This window comes from Triplophysa rosa, linkage group LG24 (assembly GCF_024868665.1).
Source record: "Triplophysa rosa linkage group LG24, Trosa_1v2, whole genome shotgun sequence".
Classification (NCBI taxonomy): domain Eukaryota; kingdom Metazoa; phylum Chordata; class Actinopteri; order Cypriniformes; family Nemacheilidae; genus Triplophysa; species Triplophysa rosa.
The window spans coordinates 4,167,193-4,188,497 of NC_079913.1; the positions used below are offsets into that span (position 1 = coordinate 4,167,193).

Below are 21,305 nucleotides of genomic sequence, written 5' to 3' on the forward strand. Positions count from 1 at the left end.
ATGTCATTCGCTGAGCGTTCTGTGCAGCGCCGCATGAAGTCCAAACACACCTGCTGACCCGTGTGGAATAAACACTCACCTGTGAGATTAGTAAACACTTTATTGGTCATGACAAAACAAATCTACAAAGGGGGAAAATGGGGGCATGTCCCAGCATATCAAAAATAAATCAAGTTTACACAAAGATTTCCATCTGTCTTTCTCTTATTTGGCATGAATGCAGTGGGTTTTAAAGAGCAGGACTGGTGCATTACAAGCAAAAAACATCTTCATAATAGAAATTACATTTCAGTTCATGGCAAAGTGCTTCTTATGTTTCATTTTGGGATTTTCATATTTTTAAAGTGGTAGTTTCCCCAAAAATGTCAATTCTGTCATCATTTACTCGCTCTCTTGTCATTTCAAACCTGTATGACTTTCTTCCGTAGAACACAAAAAAGATATATTGAAGTATGTAGGCAACCGAACAGCGACGGCGCACTTTTACTTGCATTGCTTTTGTGTCCATACAATAGAAGTGAATGGGTGCTGCTGTTATAAACATTCTACAAAATATATATTTTGCGGAAAAAAGAATAAGGTCATACAGGTTTAAAATGACAAGAGGGTGAGTAAGTAATGGCAGAATTTTCATTTTGGGGTGCACTATGACTTTAAAGCCAATGTGAGTGACAGATCAATGCTGGGAGATGAACCACCATCTTACAGCTAACACAAATGTTCAGGCCTAAACGTTCTTAACACACAGAACTGTGCCATGACGGACCTGCAGTGTGCGAGACGTCTCAAAATACAATAGATTGTCAATGTCTAATTCTGTCAGTCTTAACATCTTACAATGAGATTAAATGCTAGACCTGCTCAAAACATCACACACTGCGGATCCAGAGATCAAACCTCGCTGAAGAATTTTCACAGTTTGTAACATTGCATATTTCAAATAACGGATTGCAAATTATCAAAAAGTTAAGGACCAACTGAAAATTGTGCTGTTTCGAAACGATGGAAGAGGGTGGTTTGCTGTCTGATAATTTAGCCGGTTACAAAGAATTTAAGAACAAAAACTATATTAAAAAAAGTTTTTAGACCCAAAACAGATGCCGTTAAGCCCAGATCAAGAGCACTTCCATGTTAACCTCATCACTTCAAACTAAAAGCTACTCTTCATTATCACACAATTTGTTTTTTTATGTAACATTTAAATACACAGTCTTAAACCGGCCCTTATACTGAAATTAAAAAACATCCCCCGATTCAAACCAACAAAATAAAATAAACCTTTCATCAAATTCATCCTGCTAACCTCTAACTTCTGTAACATTTAGATCAAAACATTCCCAAAACTGTATTTTCCTGCCAATTTCAACAGGAAACCATTAAACTTCTGACTTTCCTTTGAAATCCTGTCCAAGAATGAAGCTCCACCCTCACAAACCCCACCTGCAGTTTGCCATTGGCTCTCCGTCTTGGCGCGTAGTTCCAACTCTTCAGTCCAGGCGACTAATCCCACATGGAGAGCACAACTCTGATTGGGCCAAGGTCGGTGTAGGGGCATGGTCACCGTGACAGACAATCCCCACGTGACTCCTGTTGGGGGTCCGTGTCCCGCAGACAGGATGGGTGTGGTTAAGCTTCTCTTTAAGTGCAAAAGTAGCTCCTATGCTAAGCTCTGTTGTGGTGTTCTGGAAGTAACGGCTGAGCTCCTAAAACGCTCCACCAGACGATTCCAATTTTAAAGTTTGGCCTGTTGGAAGAAAGCCTGCAGACATACAACAACATGTTAATAAAAGCCCATCCAAAACTTCTAAAACAAAGACCTTGTGTATAAAACTTTGCATAGATTTGATCCTGCAAGTGTGTGTGTGGACAGTCAAGAGTGTCTGTACGGTGTTTTATAAATTCTTATGTTCATGCAAAACTGCATACCTGTAAAAAATGTCTTTACTATCAAAAATGGATTAGAATGAACATTTTCATCTGAAGGATTTTCCCAAAAGTGTTCAGACCATTAAATCTCTAAAGTACCTTCATGTAATTTTTCAGAACCTTGACGTCCGGCTGCTGAAGTACTTGACACAGTTCCTGAAGGAAAATCACATTTAACAGATGCTCAACACATTTTTTGACACTTCAGTCTGGTTAACAATATACCTCTGCTAATCTCCACGTGATTTTACTGGATTATTTCACACCAATTAAATAATAGAAAGTCTGATTCCCTAAAAATGAAACTGGTTTGTGACTGAGATGTGTGATGAGGTACCTGTGTGATCTCAGGTGAGACATGTAGAGAGGGCAGATACTCCTGAAGAAACTGAACACACTCTGGACCCTGAACACACAACAGATCGTGTTATTCACACACACACACAGAACTAAAGAAAGTAGATAAGATCAGACTCACTCTCTTGAGATGAATCATGTGTAGAGTCAGCGTGCACTCAGACAGTGTCTAAACAACACAAGAAAAACATCACAAATCACGTACACATCCCCATCAAAACGACCATGTTTAAAACAAGCTGTAACTAACTTACCAGAACACTCTGAGCGTCTGAAAGGTCAAAGGTCAGCTTGAGAGGGGCCATGAAGCATGCTGGGACGATGTGCTTATAGATGAAATCTGGGAATCCCACCAAACCGTCTTTTCCACCTGTGACACAGAAGAGAAGTCATGAAATCAATCCGTCCTCATTTCTCAGAATCAAACAGCTGTTTACACGTGTACCCCAGAGCTCCACCAGTCTGGAGAGGATGATGAAACAGGTTTTCTGAGCGACGGGGTCTGGGAAGTCCACAGCTCCCTGAATGATGGTGAACAGCACGCGCTCGATATTTTCAGCACCTAACAGACAGAGATAAAGCCGTCAGTTCACGTGTTCAGACGAGCATGTGCAGATCAGAGCGGGATGGTGGAGGCGTCTCACCTTGTCTGGCCATGACCTCGTTCATCCCGCTGCTGGCGATGGTCTGAATGAAGCTGAAGTAACTTCGTCTCAGCATCTGCTTCTCCAACGCAGCCGTCTGATCATTCTCCTCCGCCGGACGAGACAACACCTCAAATATAGCCATCACCAGAGGCATGAAGATCTCCTGCAGGAAGGGAGACACCTGGTTCTACCAGCGAGAGAGAGAGAGAGAGAGAGAGAGAGAGAGAGAGAGAAAATCAGTGTTCGAGTTTCATGAGGCGAAGTGAAGGCAGATCATCTGTGTGTTTCTGTACCTTGAATTTGGCTGTGATCTGACTGATGAGAGGAATAAACTCCTGCAGATCTTTGGGCTCGCAGTCCTTCAGCATGTGTTGAGATGCGGCGGGGATGAAGGGCAGCACCTCTTCCTCCAGACAGATGATCATGCGGTGCAGGAATGAGCGCACGGCGCTGCGCAGCACCCCCCGCTGGACGGGACAGCTGAGAGCAGGCAGGAAGGTCTGCAGACAGTCCAGATAAACCTCGGAGCAGCCGCAATGCTTCACTGTCTGCTTATTGCTGAACGCTTTACTGGTGCGACTGAAAAACACAAAAGCCACACTCAATACTTTCAATCACTATTTTAATTCAAGTTCTTGCTATAAACGTTTGAACCCCACAAGCATACCTGGCAAAGCCCACAGCGTGACTCAAGCAGTCGGCCAGCACCGTCTGTCTCTCTTCATCGGTCTCCTGAGCCAGTTTTGCAAGCAGCACACGGAAAGCATCCATCAGAGGCGACAGGAGACTGCGCATCAGAGCCTGCTTACGTTCGGCCGGACTCTCTCCGCTCACGATCAACACACCAGCCGTCTCAAACATGAAGAGCTGATCATCACTGCTGAGCAGAGCTGGAAAACCGTTCTCCTGCAGACAGACAGAACACACACTGAACACCTTCAGAAGATAATCAGAGTCAAACTAACATGAGAGCAGAAGTGAAACAGGAGGGGATGATCAGTTACCGGAGGTGCGAGCTCCAGCAGGTCCTGTATTCTGCTCAGAATGTCCTCGATAAACTCGTTCATGTGTTTACTGCACACAGCGAGAGAAGTTCATCAGTCACTTTAACTACAGACACGACGCGTGCGTGCGTGCGTGCGTGTGTGTGTGTGGTTATGATGTCAGACTCACTGCAGAGTTTTTATGAAGCGTGAGAACAGGTAAGCCACTCGACTGCGGACCTTTGGACTGCTGTGCCTCAGACCACGATGATCTAAAAAGGCCATCTGAACAAAACACACACGCATTGAACATTTTCTGTCCACAAAAACAGATGTATAGAGATTAGACAAACTGATCTACTTTTCCAAACTCACCAGGACGTTGGGAATGTGCTGCGGCTCCACTAGGAAGAATTTATCATAGCGGACGACAGTCTCGAAGAACTCCAGACTGACAGATGAATGCTGATACTCACTGACACTACAGGAGATGAGCTACACACACACACACACACACACACACACACACACACGTCAGGCAGATGGAGGTTTGAATTGTGTATCAGTATAAACAGGTATTTGTCAGACTCTCACCGTTCTCATCATGGCCTGCAGTGTACTGGCTTTAGCTGCATCTCCAGAGAAATGAGCTCCGTGTGATGCTGGAAGAGCTTCACCCAACATGTACAGCAGTCTGATGGCCACCTCCACCTCCATGAACGCCACCGCATGCCAGTTCCTGAAACACACACACAGCCATCACATCAGTGTTTCAAAACAACAAGATATTCTGTTTCTGAAAGATCTGTCTATGAAATGTGTGTGTGTGTGTGTGTGTGTGTGTCGTACTGCATTGTGTTGTTGAAGACTCTGTGTACAGACTCCAGCAGAAGTTCAGGAGACACTTGAGCCAGTCGGTCGAGCAGCATCTTTAACTGTTTCCTGTACTCAACAAACATGGCCTCATCTTCACCCTGAAACACAAACACACACACACGGACACACACGCACACACACTGTATTACACATCAATCCAGACAGAAACAAAGACAAACCTCACTGTTCTTCAGACTGACCTCGTTCTCAAAGTTATACTCGTCATCATACTTCAGTTTGTTCATGACAGCGAGCATGATCGCCTGTTACCATGACAACAACAACAAACATGAATGACAGCGCTAATAACAATCAACAGTGATATAATGTACCCGTGATGCTGCTTTACCTCAATGTTGCTCTTCTGCTGATCACTGAGAGCCGGAAGCTACACAAACACACAGTCAGAAATTAACATCACAACAGATGAGCACGCACACACACACACACACACACACATACACACGTGTGTACCTGTTTGAGCACTTGCAGGTAGTCGTAACAGAAGCCCACGATGTTTGCTGAAATATCGTCATCTTCATGAATTAGCAGCTGTAGCATAAGCGGGACCTTCGCCTCCAGAGAACCCAGCGTTTCCGTGGCAACCTTCCCATCCCCTGTCTTACCGAGTTTCATCCAGCTCAGCACCAGAGACTGACCCATGCCGTTGACCAGACGAGAGAACTTTGCCAGAAAGTCCACATCCTCCTCCTGACAGGTGATAGAACTTCTGTGTCATCATGTGTAGGGATGCTCATTTCGGTTTAATTCCCTAACCGAGAACCGACGCTCATTATCCAAACATTAACCTTTAACTGATAAGATTTTAATATTAAATTGGAATTAAATAAAAATACATGCTGCGTCTCATTGAAATGAGACACAGCTACAGTTGATGAGGGTATGTGACACGTTAAAATTTGTATTTGATTTGATTTATTTTAACATGCAAACAGCAGCATAACGAATAGATCAACAACAGCACCTGCATTCACATATCACATTTTCACAAACCTAAACCCCAAAGCATAAAATAAACAGGCAAGAAAATAACTTGAATAATTAACAAATTATGACAAAACGAAAACACCGGCAGAAAAGGAAGATAGAAAAAGCTTATTTCCGTCAGAAAGATTTTTCATTGAATAAAAATAGCAGGCCTACCTCAATCCAAAGCTTGCCTAGTTTTTATTTAATAAAGTAACATGTTTATGTGTTGTGGGGACAGTCTGGAGCCTGTTGACAGTCAGGGAATGCAGAGATAACGCCTCGGGAAGCGCGTTTTATTTGCTTTCCACCAGTCAGGATTAATATCCAAAGAGGGCATAAATGTGTCTTAGCAAAACAGATTTGAATCCGATCTGCTATACCCGTGCAAAATACAAATATTATTTATTACTTGTTCGTATTTCACATTCGTATTTTTACGTCACGTCTAAAAGAACCCAGGGAAACATCGGGTCGCGCCATTTTCTCCTCCTTTCCAAAGCGCACGGGAGGCTGCCGATGCGAAGCATCATGAGATAAGTTTATGTAAAGGATAAATTGATTGCTAGCACCGAAATTCCCTTGCAGTAGCTCTGCTATTAGCTTTGCTGAGCTTCATTTCGCTGTTGTGTAGACACGCCAGGAAGACAGAGAATGTCATAGCGGCCAATGACGCACTCCGTTTGGAGGAGTAAAGCTCTGACAAATGTGGCCTCGACAAGCAGATGAATTACACTTGTCCAGTTTCGTCAAGTGGTTTGCGTGATTGGATTTTAATGCGTCTCGAAAACGTTTCAGAGGGCATTTACACCTGGAGTTAACACACGTTTCTTTCACAATAAAGAAAACTAAAAAACATGTATGCTTTAATAGTTATTTAAAAACGTATTATTAAATTATTATAATGTATTAAAAATATTATGAATATTATTTAACTTTAAAAATAAACATACCTTTTAAATAGTTTAACTGATAGTATTAATCGGTCAAAATGTTTACTATCGGTTTACGGTTAAATGGTCAATATGAACATCCCTAATCATGCGTGTTTATTTAATGATACGACGCTGCTGTAAGAACAGATTCACTCACCTGCTGGACGTTAAAGAAGCCGGCAGACTGCAGCACTCGAGACAGAGACTCCACCAGTTTGGTTTTGTCTACAGGATCCATTCCCTTATTGACGATCTCAAAGAGACAGTCACAGGCCTCCTCACGCAGCTCCTCCATAGACATGTGACTGAGCAACACGTTCACAAACCTACACAGACGCACAGATCGCATCAACACCGAGCACTGAGAGAGAGCTCTAAACACGGGTAAAACATCAGGTTTAAGTTCACACACTCTGACCTGTCATTGGCGATGAGGTTGAGGTCGATCCAGGACACGTATGCTCCCACCACCTCCAGACACTGGCACGTCAGCTCGCTGTGTGTGTGCTGGTACGTCTGAAGGATCTGGAACCAGGACTCCACCAGCGCGGGGATGCACTGCTCACGCATGTTGTCTTTAATCAGCGTGTTTCTGCGTGTTGCCTGCGGAGGGCAGAGAGACGGACAGTCAGGACACAGAGAGAGATGATCAGTTGTTGTGAATTATTTTCCATGTCCTTTTTTGAATGCTTTGGCAAATGTACTTCTGTCGTGCCAATAAAGCTATTTGAATAAAACTGAGATAAAGACATGAGAGATCTCAGATCAGGCTGGCTGTACCTCAGGACCGTGCATGATGTCTCGATCCACCACTTCACCATCTATGGCCATGAGCGTCCGCAGGTAGATGTCCACACCGTTCGGGTTCAGCCCCACCAGTGCCAGGATGTCAAAGAAGAACTTGGGCCAGTGAGTCAGATACTCCGTAACAAACGTGAGTGCCAGAACCTGAGCAGCTTTATTCCTGATGAAGGGCTTCTCAGGCTGAATGTTCATCAGCTATACGCGCACACACACACAGACAAGACAAGACCACAAAGAGATGAATCACATCTCTCTCTCCCACACACACGATATTAACAAACACACACAAGATCAATAAACACTAACCTGAGACTGTAGCCACTTCATGAGAGTCTCTCTGATCAGCTGCTGTTGAGCACCAGTCAGAGAGCCATGTCTGAACAACACACACACACGCGCACACACACACACGCGCACACACACACACGCGCACACACACACAACGTTTAGACACAATCAGCATCTGATCTTAAAACTTCATACACAACCATCTGTAGCTTTGTTGTGATTTTGAAGATTTTTAAACAGACAATAACACAACTATCTTATTAAATGCCTCATCATATTGCAAATAAAGAAAATAAATTGTGATCATTTATCAAATGTTACAATCATTCAACAACAGATGGTCAAAATGGTTCTGGACATCATTTGTAAAAGTGTGTAAACAGAAATACCTGAACTTGATCTGGTGTTCCAGCACTTGAAAGCAGAAGAACTTCACGTGATCATCACTGATGGAGAAACACGTCACAATATGAAGTTTCTTTACAGCACAACTAGGGCTGTGCAATTAATCGAAAATTAATCATGATCGTCAATTTTGGCCTTCAACAATTACAAAAACAAAATAATTGAGGTAAAACTAGTATTGTGCTGCATTCCTTTTTTTAAAAAGCCTCTCTTTTCTTGTGTTATAAATCCACAGGGCACCCTTTCCTTTACAGCAGTTCAGCTGTGCTATTTCTTTACATAGATTTTTTCTATGTTGTTTCAAAAACTGTGAATAATCGTGTTAAATGATCGTGATCTCATTATTGGCCAAAATAACCGTGATTATGATTTTTGTCTTAATGGAGCAGCCCTAATCACAACTGAATAAACTGTGATATTCACCTGTAAAGACCTTTAACCAGAGCTCCAGCACAAACCTCCCAACCGTCCAGAGACTCCTTCAACTGCTCGAAATACACCAGCGCCTGAAACACACACATCACCTTAACTGGGTGTTACACATTAAATCTGTTTGTGGATGATGCAAGATACTTTACTCTAATGTTTTGTGTGATTATGGCATCATGCATGATTGTCAGTGTTTCCCCTACCATTGCCTTAGGGGGGGCACACCCCACCCCTCCAACGGCACCCCCGCCCCCCCCGCCCCCCTTGAAGGTCAAGTTAATTTTATTTTCTATATATGATGGCTTGGCACATTAAAGCGTTTTTTCATTGTTCTATGCTTAAAGGCGGGTGTTCAATTTCTCTTAATGTTCAAATCACCAACACAGACACACCCCGTGTTTCGCTTTCGTCAGCGCTCGGCTCGACTAATGTCCGTCCTGTGCACCTTACTGCTGATTGGCTACAAGGTTGTTTTGGTCCTCGGCCCGACTTTGTCTAAACAAGCGTACTTCGGAAATCGGACACCCCGCCTTTAAGTGACAGGAACAGTAAAAAGTTAAGAAAAAATATATAATTTTACTGAAATTCTCTTTATTTATACTAGACTTATTTTATTATCTTTAAGCAAAAATCATCTTGTACAAATGCCTGGTGTATTGAATAAATGTGAAGATTTACACTGGCAGCTCACAGCAGTTTTTGGTTTACTGTTCATCAACATGCCAGTAAAATATGCTTCTGAAGAGGATTTGTGCATCACAGTATTTAAAATAATGTAATGCAAAACTTGCGATTACTGTACTGGAAGTAAATGTGCGGTGCGCATTACACTACAAACACCAGCGCTAAATGGGAAAGAACTAAGAAAATATATTAACAAGGTGCACCACTGCCATTGCAATGAATTGGAAGAAATGCAATGCTAAATAGCTGCCTGGAGGCGCTCTTGCTATGATGTAAATAGCTGTCCAAAAGGCCGTCGAGTGGCATGGCTTTCGTTAAACGGACTTTGGCGTGGTGCTGTAGACGTTCTTTCTGTATGGAAGGCCGTTTTATCAAAAATGTCTTTAGACGTAACGTGTACAGACGATATAACGCGTGGACGCGTTATTGCACCTAAAGACATAATTTCGTCTACAGACATATTGGTTTTAGCCAATGGAAAGTCACAAAACGGAAAGATTTGCATAAAATTGATTAAACATAGTCGTGACGTCATCATTCACGTAACCATGTGTCGTTCATGAATTATACATATAAACGTGATGTTCCCTCATACTTGGCATTGCATATGGTCCTAGTTCCGAATACGTCAGCGTATACGTGATTTTACGACAGGGGAGAAGAGGGCATTTCAAAATACAAGCGGTAGACAGACCATCGAAAGCATGGCTTTGCAAAATTTTCTTAACAACTGCTGACGTGTTTTTCAAAAATGTGTACATTTGTAAAATTATATTTATTATGCCGTCAACCCAATGGGCAACATGGGCTGCAGCCGAGAGTTCCGAACACTGGGGGATCCCGAGAGAGTTCTAATTTGCATTTTAACACTACACAACACATTTTTGCCCAGTATTATGCATATCCCAATCACGACGAACAGTACATGTAGATTAAAATCACGAAAAATGTCAGAAAACCAGTAAACGAGGAAGCTGCGTTTTTTATTTTTGTATGAAGCATAATAACGTTTACATTTCTCAACCAATTTCAATGGGTTACAGTATTGTAGACCTTTTTATTGCAATGTTCCAAGAGTTTCAATGGCGCTTTACAGGAAAAAACACAGGAGGAAAGTAAGTGTAACTTAAGAACAGGCACACTGATGCGCACGGGCTTCTGCAATCTTGAACATAATTACTAGGCTATAGGGATTGGCAGATTTTTTCATATTATTTTCAAAGATTTAAGCTCATGAAACTATTCCAATAATCGTTTATGTAAATGTAGTTTATGAGGACACACAATTTGAATTATTATGGTTTTATCACGCTCGCTTTTGCTTTTCCTGGGCAGCAACGTAGCCGGGCATGCATTTCTGGATTTAGTGTAAATAAGATAACGAACTTGGAACGTTATTAACATGAAAAATTACAAAAAAAGTTTTTGTTTTACTATGGGACCTCAAGCCTGATTTCTAACCACCGTAAGTCATTTTCTATGTCATTTCTATCTCCATGTCTGTCTGGTTTTGATCTGTAGCCTATCATATAAATAAAAACTAGTAGCAGAAAACTAAGTGCTTGGGTTGAACAAATCAATAGAAAACTCTTTAGACTTTAACACCACCAGAACAAGAAGCAAAACCTGTAGCGCAGAAAATGTTATTTATTTATGATGCGCTCTGGAAAAAAGAACAGAAAATAATAATTATTCAGGAATATTGAATAGGCTACCTATTGTTCGGATTTTAATGCTGAATTTATGTAAGATTAATCATTATATCTTTATAATTGAGGATTAATTTTAGGCCATTTAGGGGATGCATTATGTATTTCTCGTTATTTAAATTTGATCAACATGAAATTTGACACCTGTTGTTTTGGAGAGTTACACAATATTGCAACAGCGCGTGTTATTTATACGCATTTCATTCATGAGAATGGGCTCGTTTTACAGTGGTTGATTAAGCATTTCATTTACAAGTTAATTGAAATATTTTTCCTTATTTTTTTTTCTTTATGTGTTAAGGGTTTGAAAATGGAGAGATGTGAATGTTTGACAAAAAAAAAGTTCCACAAAAAAAATAGTATATAAAGGGCACACAAGGAATCTAAGAATGCGTTATCCCAGGAACGCGGGACTGGTTATAATTTAGACATCCCTCCCTGCAAACTAATTTCAGGGATGTAGTAGCCCCTAACCCCACCCGTGACGACTGCATCCAGTGTCATGCAGTGCGGATCAAGCGCACGATCGTCTCTTTTTTTATTATAAATCCCATGACCATGAATGCACATCAGAAGTTATGTTTAAATTGCACGGCTTACTGAAATATAGTCCGTATGTCAATCAGTTAAAAATCTAGAGAGCAGCATTAGCTAAAAAATGTTTATTGTATTACACACAGTACATTTCAAACAATTTCATTCCAGAAACCACCTAAACAGGTTTATTTCAAGAGCCACCAAAATCATTTTAAATGGAATATGGGGAAAATACACATTCATTCTTTCTAGTAAAGGGTTGGCCTAAAACTTGATTTTTCATTATATGAATGAAACGTGAGATTAATTCCATTGCCAAAATAGGCCTACACAAGATATCGAAACTTATTGCAAGTAATGAACTGGATTTTTAGTCACCGCAACGGCCAAGTGACACAGTGTGTTCCCACTAGCTAATCTCACTTGCATGGCGCGAAATCTACTGGTATTTCCCCAAACATAAACACAGGTGAGGGCCCAAATGTATAAAAAGTCTCAGAAATATTCTTAAGTATAGTGACTTGTAGGAGACCATATCAAGAAGTGAAGCACTGAATGTAAATTATTTTACATTAATTTTGGATTAAAGTTAAACAATTATTGGCCAAGTAAAATTTACGTCAAACATATAATAACAACTTATAAATTTAGCTGTACAATTTAGCTGGAAATGTCACTTAAACTTTATTTGACATCAACCAATTTAAAGATAAGTTTGTAAAATAACTTGAATAGTTTACTAACTTTACTACATTAATAAATGTCATTAACTGACATAAAAATTTACATTAAATCAAGCAATGTTTCCATTACAATGATACATTGCCTAGTCACTGGTCTGTGAGTCTTGGCCTATACTTGTGTTTTATTTTCTGCACATCTTATATTCTGAGTCTGATGTTCTCTGTGCGTGTCTGCCTGGTCCTTGACCCACTTAACCTGTGGTTAACTTAACCTTCTTAACTTAACCTGAAACATACAGCATTCAAGTACAGAGAGCGAGAGCGAGAGCGAGAGAGAGAGAGAGAGAGAGAGAGAGAGAGAGAGCAAGCGAGCGAGCGAGGAATTATTAGACAAATAAATCAATCGACAATGAACAAATTGTGTTGCGTGGTGTCCTGATTAGTTTTACAGTGTGAATGATCTGGGCCGCGTTTCCTGCACCTTCTTAACTCTACGTCGTTCTTAAGTTATACCTTAAGTTGTACGTTATCGTTAATATGTGTTTCCCGAAAAGTTCTTAGTTAAGTATACCTTCTAAGTTATACGCTCGGAAGGTTGGTCTGGAGCACTCTTAGCTATACCTGATCACCGTTAAGAGTTTATCCCGCTAGTGGCCACTGTGGAAAAAGCTTATTTACATCGCAGTCTTTACAAATAAAATTCTAAACGTGAAAATACCATTATGTTGACGTGTTTTCATGCAAAGAATATAATTGTCTTTACACTTATGGTTGTTAGCTTTTTAATGATATTATCTAAATAAGGTGCATCAGCTGGCAACCCAAACCATTTTGAGTATATTTAAAGAGAAAGATTGCGGCATAAGCAATTTTTTGGCTAAAATAAAGACAGCGCCATCCGAAAAGCATTTTAGTGCATTTAAACCATGAAAACCTGGCTACAATTTATGCTGCAATTATAAAGATAGAAAAGTTAACCTGCCACGGCAGCAAATAGCTTTTGGATCGTGTTGGTCTAACTTTGGCAAATACAAAGCCCCTAAATTCAGCTCTTTTTTCCTGCTATAGCTGTTGATTATACGTTCCGGGTTCTGCGCTTTTGTTGAGTAAAATGACACTATAGCATATAAGATAATATAAATAAAGGGTTCCCAAACACAGGTATAATCAAAGGTAGGCTATCTCATGGCACACCTTTTAAATAGAAAATAGGGAAACAACACACATTCACTCCCTTTACTTTTTATTTTTCTTGTCATGAATGAATATGTTTAATTTCAGTATCAAAATACCTCATTGTAGGGCTGCACAATAATGGCATACTTGTTTATCTCATTCCCCTTGATATTGTAAGTGTGATTAATAACACTTATTTCAAAATTAAATAATATCGATGGTTGGATTAAGTTTGCAATTTGGTTTATTTTTATCCCATGAGTCCTAATAAATGCAACTTCAACTAATTCTAAAGTGCTTATTTTATAAAGAACGCCGCTACCTCACATAACGCAGTGAAGCAGTACCTATATAGAGTGAATAATTGATTGTCGAACGATTGATATTCATTAATTCAGCACCACTACCATGGACAGCACCTGGTAACATGGGACGTAAGAAAGTAACCTCTTAAGGTATAGTTCGGGAAGTAGGCTATGCCTAGAAAAGGTATAACTTCAGTTAAGGTGTATCTTTAGAGTCTTCGTAGCGCGCTAAGAGACAACATTATCGGGAAATGCAGCCCTGTTATATTTAAAATTGTATTTTTTGATCACAGCACAGGATATTGGTTAACCTGTATACGGGTAGTTGACGAATAAATTGGTTAATTTTACATTATTTTATATTATTAATATTTATGTTGATCATATAAAATAACATAACAGGGATTTTATCATATAAAATAGCATAAGAGAGATTTATCTTCGTTCTTAGTTTTTTTCTTATATTTTTGCCGTCACACCATAGGACAAATTTGCATATTAATCAGTCAAGTACCCATACACAACTGTTTTACTTTTTCCCCCTTAAAAGACTTTGCTTAATGATCATTGATTTAATCATTAAATTAAGCGTATCATTGCCATGTTTTAATCAAATAAGTATAACAGCCAACAGGAAAGTGTAGCTAAAATAAAATATCAGTAGGGTCTGCATTGCTGGATGTGAATCTTATTTTGACAATGGAGCCGCTAAGGTTTACGCGTCTACACGCAATTACGCGTCCACGCGTCTAACGTCTGTAGACGAAATTACGTCTTTAGGCGCAATAACGCGTCCAACGTCTGTACACGTTACGTAAAAAGACATTTTTGATAAAACGGACTTCCATATTTCTGCATGTGCTGGGTGAGAGCAACGCGAATGTGCTGCTTTCGTATGCAGTGTATAAATACATTCTTGATGTGCCAAATTCTGAAATTATCACTTAAGTACAACGGGCATACAATAAAGCCAGCTCGAGTCTGTTCGTCAGCATTATACTCAACAGCACATTGCTTCTCATTTTGCAGGCAGCCTCGTGTCACCACCCGATCACCAATCGCTATTAGATATTACTCGTGGGGATGCGTTTATCTATCTCAGCGCACAGACATACAGACAAACACGGACAGAGCCAGTTCAGAGTGTAATTAAGCGAACGGAAAATAATTTAAACGCAAAACCACAATTCACTTACACGTATAGACGCCTTTCCTGTAAGTAAACATTGTGACGTGTTTTTGTGGGTGGAGCTTAGCTGGAGGCAGAAAGATCCCTCTGACCACATTACTAATGCTAGGGAGCACGTTTTGTTTGCTTGCTTTTTGAGAAAGACTCGAAAAAAATCTGTAAAATGTAATATCACTCACTGTCTAGGACCGCAATTGTTTTTTTTAAAAGTTGACTTTAACGCAAGGAATCTGGCCGACCTGTATGCACTCACTCAATGGATCCAGAGACGAACTGACATGATTACCTCCAGTTAAGTGGCCTGACATCTACACCTACCAGACAGAGAAACCAAGTGTTTATAGTAAAGATTGAACTGATAGCGTATACATCTATAGATGCCTGTGTGTGCTAACAGTGGCAAATGTTAGCAAATGCATTTACTTGAACCAAACCTGACATATAACATGAGCCTTCTCACTGTTCCCTCTCCCTTTATACTAATGCACTTATGACAACTAAAAATAAATGACAAACAGTTTCTTTTATGTTTAGTTTCTGGTCGATAGTTAACTGCTAGTTGTATAACTAACAAAGTTAGCGAGCACACCCTATGCATTCAAAAGTTAACGCTATGTGAAAAATAACATTGTTCCCCCGTTTATGATTTAGGCATACGTGAGATATTTTTAGCCACATAACCAAATCATAATCCACACCAACAAAAGACAGTCGTTTTTTAATCTTAGGTTACTGTTATGAAGAGAAACGCGAGCATGTTTAAAGAACGTTTCTGTTCAGTCCGCTCGTTTTATTGTGTTTAACTACAGCTGTTGTCAGTGTTTTTGTTTGACGATGGCAGGGGAATATGTTAAAATATCAAATTGGAGACTGTTTTCTGTCGATTGTGGAACTAAACAACACAACAAGAAGATATTTTAAACTCCTTATGTGGCCGAATCTGTGCTTGTTTGTATTGGCCGCCTCCAGTTTTCCCTTTGTTTTGCCTCCAGCTAGTGCCGTGACGTAAGCGTGACGTCGGCGAGAAAGGGGTCTAATATTATATTGAGAATTGTGGCACTCCTAACACACAGTATAATCAAATTATACAAAATATTTAACTTCTGAGAGCACTTCTTGTATTATTGTTACCTCCTTAGGATTTATGACTATTGTTTCGTCAACTTTGTAAGTCAATTTGGATAAAAGCTTTGGGCGGGGTCTGTCAAATGATGTGAATGATAGCCAACAAAATTCAGGAGTGCTTCTGAGGACTTGACAACACTTGTACAAACATAAGCTGTTTTCATGCTCTGTGTGTGTGTGTGTGTGTGTGTGTGTGTGTGTGTCTCACTCTCTGCCTGTAGCAGGCGTCAGCATTGGGGTTCAGTCCCATAAGGGCCTGCTCGTCCATGATGGCAAGGAAAGCCGACTCGCAGGCCATACGTGGGTTAGCTGCTGTCTGTTATGTGTTTATTCCAAACCTCCGCCCAGGACTCACACATCTGACACAAACATAACAGGAAAATCAGTAAACATGAGACTTGTAGCAGGTTCATCCAGTTCCTGTGAATATCAACACACACTGATACAAGAACACACAACAAAAATCTGAAGGGTCAATACAGCCCTGCAGCCCATAAATTTTGGAGATGGAAAAACAAGACAGTGTAATACCATGTTCACACAGTACACTAAAGAATATGAATAAGCCAATATAGTAATTATCAAGTACATCATATCATATAATAATTGGGTAAAAACATGGTACACTCCTGTATAACTGTAGGAGAGAGAAACAGATCCCACGGATCTTTCACATCTGTTCAAATACAACAACTAAATGAATACAACAACTGTGCAACATGGAAAAATACTGTAACATACTTTAATATTTACTATAGTAAACTATACTAAAAGTCTTACATAAGAGAATTATATTTTAAAGCAGTAAAAATGAACAGCACTTAGGGCTGTCACAATTATTAAATAATTGTCTCATCGCTATTATTTGACGTCCTCACAACTATTTCAGATAACCGCAATTATTGTGAATCCTTAGAAAACAAGTCTGATGTGCAGTATCTACTGCATTTTACATCCACTGTCCTTGATCTGCACTCACTGTTACGTTCAAATGACATTTCTCCATCATTATTTGAGTTGTTAGTTTTGTATGTTTTGTGTTGATTTTGTTTTGTTTCCAGACTTGCTGCATCTACACAGCAAGACCCTAATATCTAGTTTTAGTGCTCAAGACAGTCTTAGATGTTAAGGTTACTGACTCTATAGTAAGTAATATTAGTTATTTAAAAAATCTTCACATTTCTGAAGTTTATCTTTTCTTCATTTAATAAATTAATTGTCATTAACTGTTATATTGTCAAAGCCTTAAAACAGACAATTAACCGTCATAGCAATTAACCGTCAGCCAAATTGCATAATCGTGACAGCCCTATAAGCACTTACTACAGTTTATTAATGCACTTGCACTACTTAAAGTATAGGATAACAAGGTTTAGTAATTACTACAATTGACTACAGTTGAGTTAACTATAGTAAATGTTAAAGTAAACCATGGTATTTGTCATTTAGGTAATATATGCCTGTATTTTTTACAGAAAGCACATAACAAATAACCAACTATGTGCTGAGTTTGCACTTTCAGGATGACTCGATCACTTCGCTGAGTCTACGCTGTCAACCGTGGTAATGTTCGTATGTATTATTACTTTACCTTCACACCTTTCTATGCGTACCATACAGTACGACGATACACAAGTATGGTACTTATTCAGTCCAGAGTGATATAACAGTACCATAGTATTGCCACGGTATTACCCTGTGACACAATCACTTCACCACAGTGTTTTTCTGATGCAACACGGGCCCAATAGTCACGTTAATCCCTGCCATATAGTTCACAAAACCAAAACACAAACAGATAAACTTCACAAGCCCACATTTATTCGCGCTGTTCAAATTAACGGTCGATTATCTCCCTTGTACTATCAAAATAATCGACTTTTTGACCACTCGCACTGTTACTTACACACGTATGTCACACGCGCCCCTCAGTGAACGTGGCGTGACAGACCGAGAAAACACGCCGAAAAACCGTCAAACCTCCGATATACTGCACCCGTCACACGACCACACCAGTGTCTGTGTCGTGTTGAGTCACACGTGGCGAGTTATCGGCTTAATTTGCTGATAATAATGTTTCAATGTGATGACGACTGGAGCCACAGCCGTCTCCCCACGCGCGCTGTCAGACAAAAGCTTCGCGCGAAACTTTCTTGAGGGCGAATAAAACACAAAGCGAGCGTGTAAACGTGTGGATAAAGTGAGCGTTACCTCACCTTACCGTGAACTTTACCGCTCCATCATCATCATCATCCGCCCTGTTCAAATGACTCGAGTGCGCATGTAAAAGATTCAACAGCGGCGTGTCGGGGCCGAGCGGAAGTACGGGGCACGACCACCGGAAGGACTTCCGTAGAGAGACGACAACGTGGTTTGTCACACTGCAGTAGTTGAGGGATATCTTTGTTCATTCAAATATCTACAAACACACACAAACTCCATGTTGATAACAACACATCATAATTCAAATAATTTGGATTTGTGTAAATTATTAGTTTATCCAAATAATGGCATCAGATGGGCCTAAGTTTCCCTAAATTAAGTTTCTCAAACGTCAGTTAGACTGCTTAGAATTCTTAAAGAATCTTTTAAGTAATATCCAGCTGACACTAGAGTTTTGTCTTCTCAAACAGAACATCTAATGGCTGGAATACACTACAAGACTTAAAATCGGAACTTTTTTTTTTTTAACTAGAAATACACTTGCAGACAAGTTTCAGATAGAAACACACTAACTGACCAAATCTACAGACTTTCTGCAACAAGTCCAGACTGAAATCTGAGCAAAAGTCCTCTTGTAGTGTATTTTAGCCTTAACGTAAAGAAAAGAGTTATGGTTCTGATCTCATCCGCTTGAGGACGCTGTAGTTGAGCACAACATCATGTTTACTCAACATCAATGTCTATGAACTTCTGCATTTATTTTTTCGTTTTTATTTATTTATTTATTTTGCTCTGGTACACTTTTTGAGATTCGGTTAAGTGAAAATTGTTAAATATTTTGAGTTTTAAATGTTTTGCATATGAATATGAAGAAGACTACACAGCCCATCATGCAGTGCGCGCAGTGTATGTCACGTGCGTCAGAAGCGGAAGAGCACTCCTAGCATTGGGCTAAAAACACAGTCGCTTCAGCTGCAGTATCGATGAAAAATCATCTTAATCTGAGTTTATAATCGATGAAAGTTTTATGCTCGACCATCAGAACACGACAACAGATCAGCGTTCACAACACGACACGTAATGGATGACAGCAAGGTGAGTTAACGTTATATAACAATCATATAAACACTACTTAACATTCTACCTTCATCTTTTACTAACCTTCACTTTTACTAACTGTAAAAAAAGTTATTTATTATTGAAAGGATATAATAATGTACCTTGTTTTGAACATTGTACTGTTAATTGTGTTCTTGTTAGTAACGTTACTGTAGTACAGAAAACATGACAATCATTCAGTACCTTGTCGTGTTCATATTATTTTCATTTAATTCAAGTTTATTTCTGTAGTAGCTTCACAGTAAACACATATTAATACAGACAGTAGACATGAGCAACAAAAGTATAGTATAGAAATAGTTTCCATACCTAATCATTTCAGTGTTTAAGAGTTGAAACAGCACATTTAGTGTGAGCATCTCTTGTGGTTTTCAGATGGTTGGTGGTAAAGTAAAGAAACCTGGTAAACGCGGGCGTAAACCTGCCAAGATCGACCTGAAGGCCAAACTGGAGAGAAGCAGACAGAGCGCACGTGAGTGTCGTGCCAGGAAGAAACTGCGTTACCAGTATCTGGAGGAACTGGTATCCAGTAAAGAGAGAGCCATCTGTGCCCTGAGAGAGGAGCTGGAGATGGTAAACACCTCTCTGTTCACATGATGATGATGATGTGTTTGATGATGTGTGTTTGATGTGCTGTTGTCTTCAGTATAAGCAGTGGTGTTTGGCCATGGATCAGGGGAAAATACCATCGGAAATTAAAGCTCTTTTAACCGGAGACGACCAGAAGCCACCACAGAGCTCCGGCACCAAAATACCCAAATACAGCAAATTCAGCTCCACAGGAACCGGCCAGAACAAGATGGCACCGTAATCAATACGCGGTCAGAGGACACGGATCAGTTCTAGAGAATGATAAACGTGTGTAAACAGTATTGAATGTGGACACAGTGTTTTTATGTGTTTGGTAATGTGATGTTTCATATCTTATGAAAGGATTCAGAAAGGATCATTCACATTTATCTGACATTAATTGAATATTTATGTGGTGTGACGTTGTCTTCCTTTATATATTTCATGTGGAATCTTTCTGCTTCCAAATATTTAAGGTTTCAACATTCACAAAGTCAATGGAGACAGGAAGGTTTATATACACGAGATAAATGACAGAATCTTTTCTAGCGATTGGGATTAAATGTCACACCATAAAACCTTCAGAGATAAGAACACTATGTTGACTTGATAGGCCTTTTGCACTTTAAAAAAATTGAAGAATTCAACGCATAGCACTTGTTTTTGGCTCTTGTGTAAATTGAGGTGGTGTGTCGGGACTCGGGAGGAATAATTGTTTGTTGTATTTATTTCATTAACTGAACCTTAAATGCACTTTCCTTTAAAGCTCCTCTTTTACTCTGCTCGTACTTCATTATCTTTATATTCATTTTTTGCTTTTTGTTTGTTATTTGACAATGAAAACTAGTAAAAAAAAGCTCTTAACTGAATTAGAAAATTATTGAATGATTGTTGTTATCTGCCCAAATGTTTTACTTTCGCTTTGTTTTCATTTCAAGTTTAATAACTCTGGATTGTTTGACTGTGTTTAAGCTAAATCATGTCGAACATGTAGTTTCATTTCACATGAACACAATCTGTTGTCTTTGGCATAGTTTAGAGATAGATATTTTTATATGACATAGATGAAATGTAAACTGGTCTTCGTTGAAGATAATGCTGAAATAGTTCTAAACATGGTCATGTTACCAATGTTGCTTTGCAGTTGTTTTGTGATCTTGTGTATGATATAAACACGTCCCACCTTTATCTGTCACTCATTTTTTGTTCTAGAAAATCTAACTTGTGTATAAAATAGAAGCATATAACTCATGGCATGAATGATCTTGTTATCATGTGGCTTTTTGAAAAGAGATGTTGCTTTTCTAAACTTCTTAATAAAATGGATGAGACTGAAGGGAAATCATTGTTCTGTGAGGATGCCCAGTTTGTAGGAATCTGCTACATTTTTTATTCTAATATTGAATCA

The 21,305-nt window shown here is 39.6% G+C and overlaps 2 protein-coding genes across 4 annotated transcripts; one reads left to right on the forward strand and one right to left on the reverse strand.

Moving 5' to 3' along the window:
* Positions 1-82: 82 nt before the first annotated feature.
* On the reverse strand, positions 83-18,379 carry xpot (exportin, tRNA (nuclear export receptor for tRNAs)). 3 transcript variants are annotated; one of them, XM_057324150.1, is made up of 25 exons: positions 18,267-18,379; positions 16,254-16,404; positions 8,632-8,714; positions 8,193-8,249; positions 7,822-7,891; positions 7,492-7,710; positions 7,130-7,314; positions 6,869-7,037; positions 5,264-5,500; positions 5,139-5,177; positions 4,990-5,052; positions 4,763-4,887; positions 4,508-4,652; positions 4,289-4,408; positions 4,104-4,198; positions 3,935-4,004; positions 3,598-3,836; positions 3,224-3,509; positions 2,928-3,117; positions 2,729-2,845; positions 2,538-2,653; positions 2,405-2,452; positions 2,264-2,332; positions 2,026-2,082; positions 83-1,759 (listed from the first exon to the last, which is right to left on the reverse strand). In XM_057324150.1, exons 2-25 carry the CDS (start codon positions 16,341-16,343, stop codon positions 1,733-1,735), a joined length of 2,916 nt encoding a protein of 971 aa, XP_057180133.1. In that variant the 5' UTR covers positions 16,344-16,404; positions 18,267-18,379; the 3' UTR covers positions 83-1,732. The 3 variants fall into 3 exon arrangements, with proteins under 3 accessions (XP_057180133.1, XP_057180132.1, XP_057180131.1); XM_057324149.1 differs by having other exon boundaries at positions 18,262-18,374; XM_057324148.1 differs by lacking the exon at positions 18,267-18,379 and adding an exon at positions 17,952-18,213.
* A 735-nt stretch (positions 18,380-19,114) lies between these two features.
* crebl2 (cAMP responsive element binding protein-like 2) lies at positions 19,115-21,194 on the forward strand. Its single transcript, XM_057323800.1, has 3 exons — positions 19,115-19,303; positions 19,703-19,900; positions 19,974-21,194. Exons 1-3 carry the CDS (start codon positions 19,289-19,291, stop codon positions 20,136-20,138), a joined length of 378 nt encoding a protein of 125 aa, XP_057179783.1. The 5' UTR covers positions 19,115-19,288; the 3' UTR covers positions 20,139-21,194.
* The last annotated feature ends 111 nt before the right edge of the window (positions 21,195-21,305 follow it).

Coding starts and splice junctions, on each gene's coding strand:
- xpot (XM_057324150.1), bottom strand. CDS start 16,343: ATGGCCTGCGAGTCGGCTTTCCTTGCCATCATGGACGAGCAGGCCCTT. Junction 8,250..8,631: donor CTGGTTAAAGGTCTTTACAG/GTGAATATCACA, acceptor TTTCTCCATCAG/TGATGATCACGTGAAGTTCT. Junction 4,409..4,507: donor TGCAGGCCATGATGAGAACG/GTGAGAGTCTGA, acceptor GTGTGTGTGTAG/CTCATCTCCTGTAGTGTCAG.
- crebl2 (XM_057323800.1), top strand. Junction 19,901..19,973: donor TGAGAGAGGAGCTGGAGATG/GTAAACACCTCT, acceptor TGTTGTCTTCAG/TATAAGCAGTGGTGTTTGGC.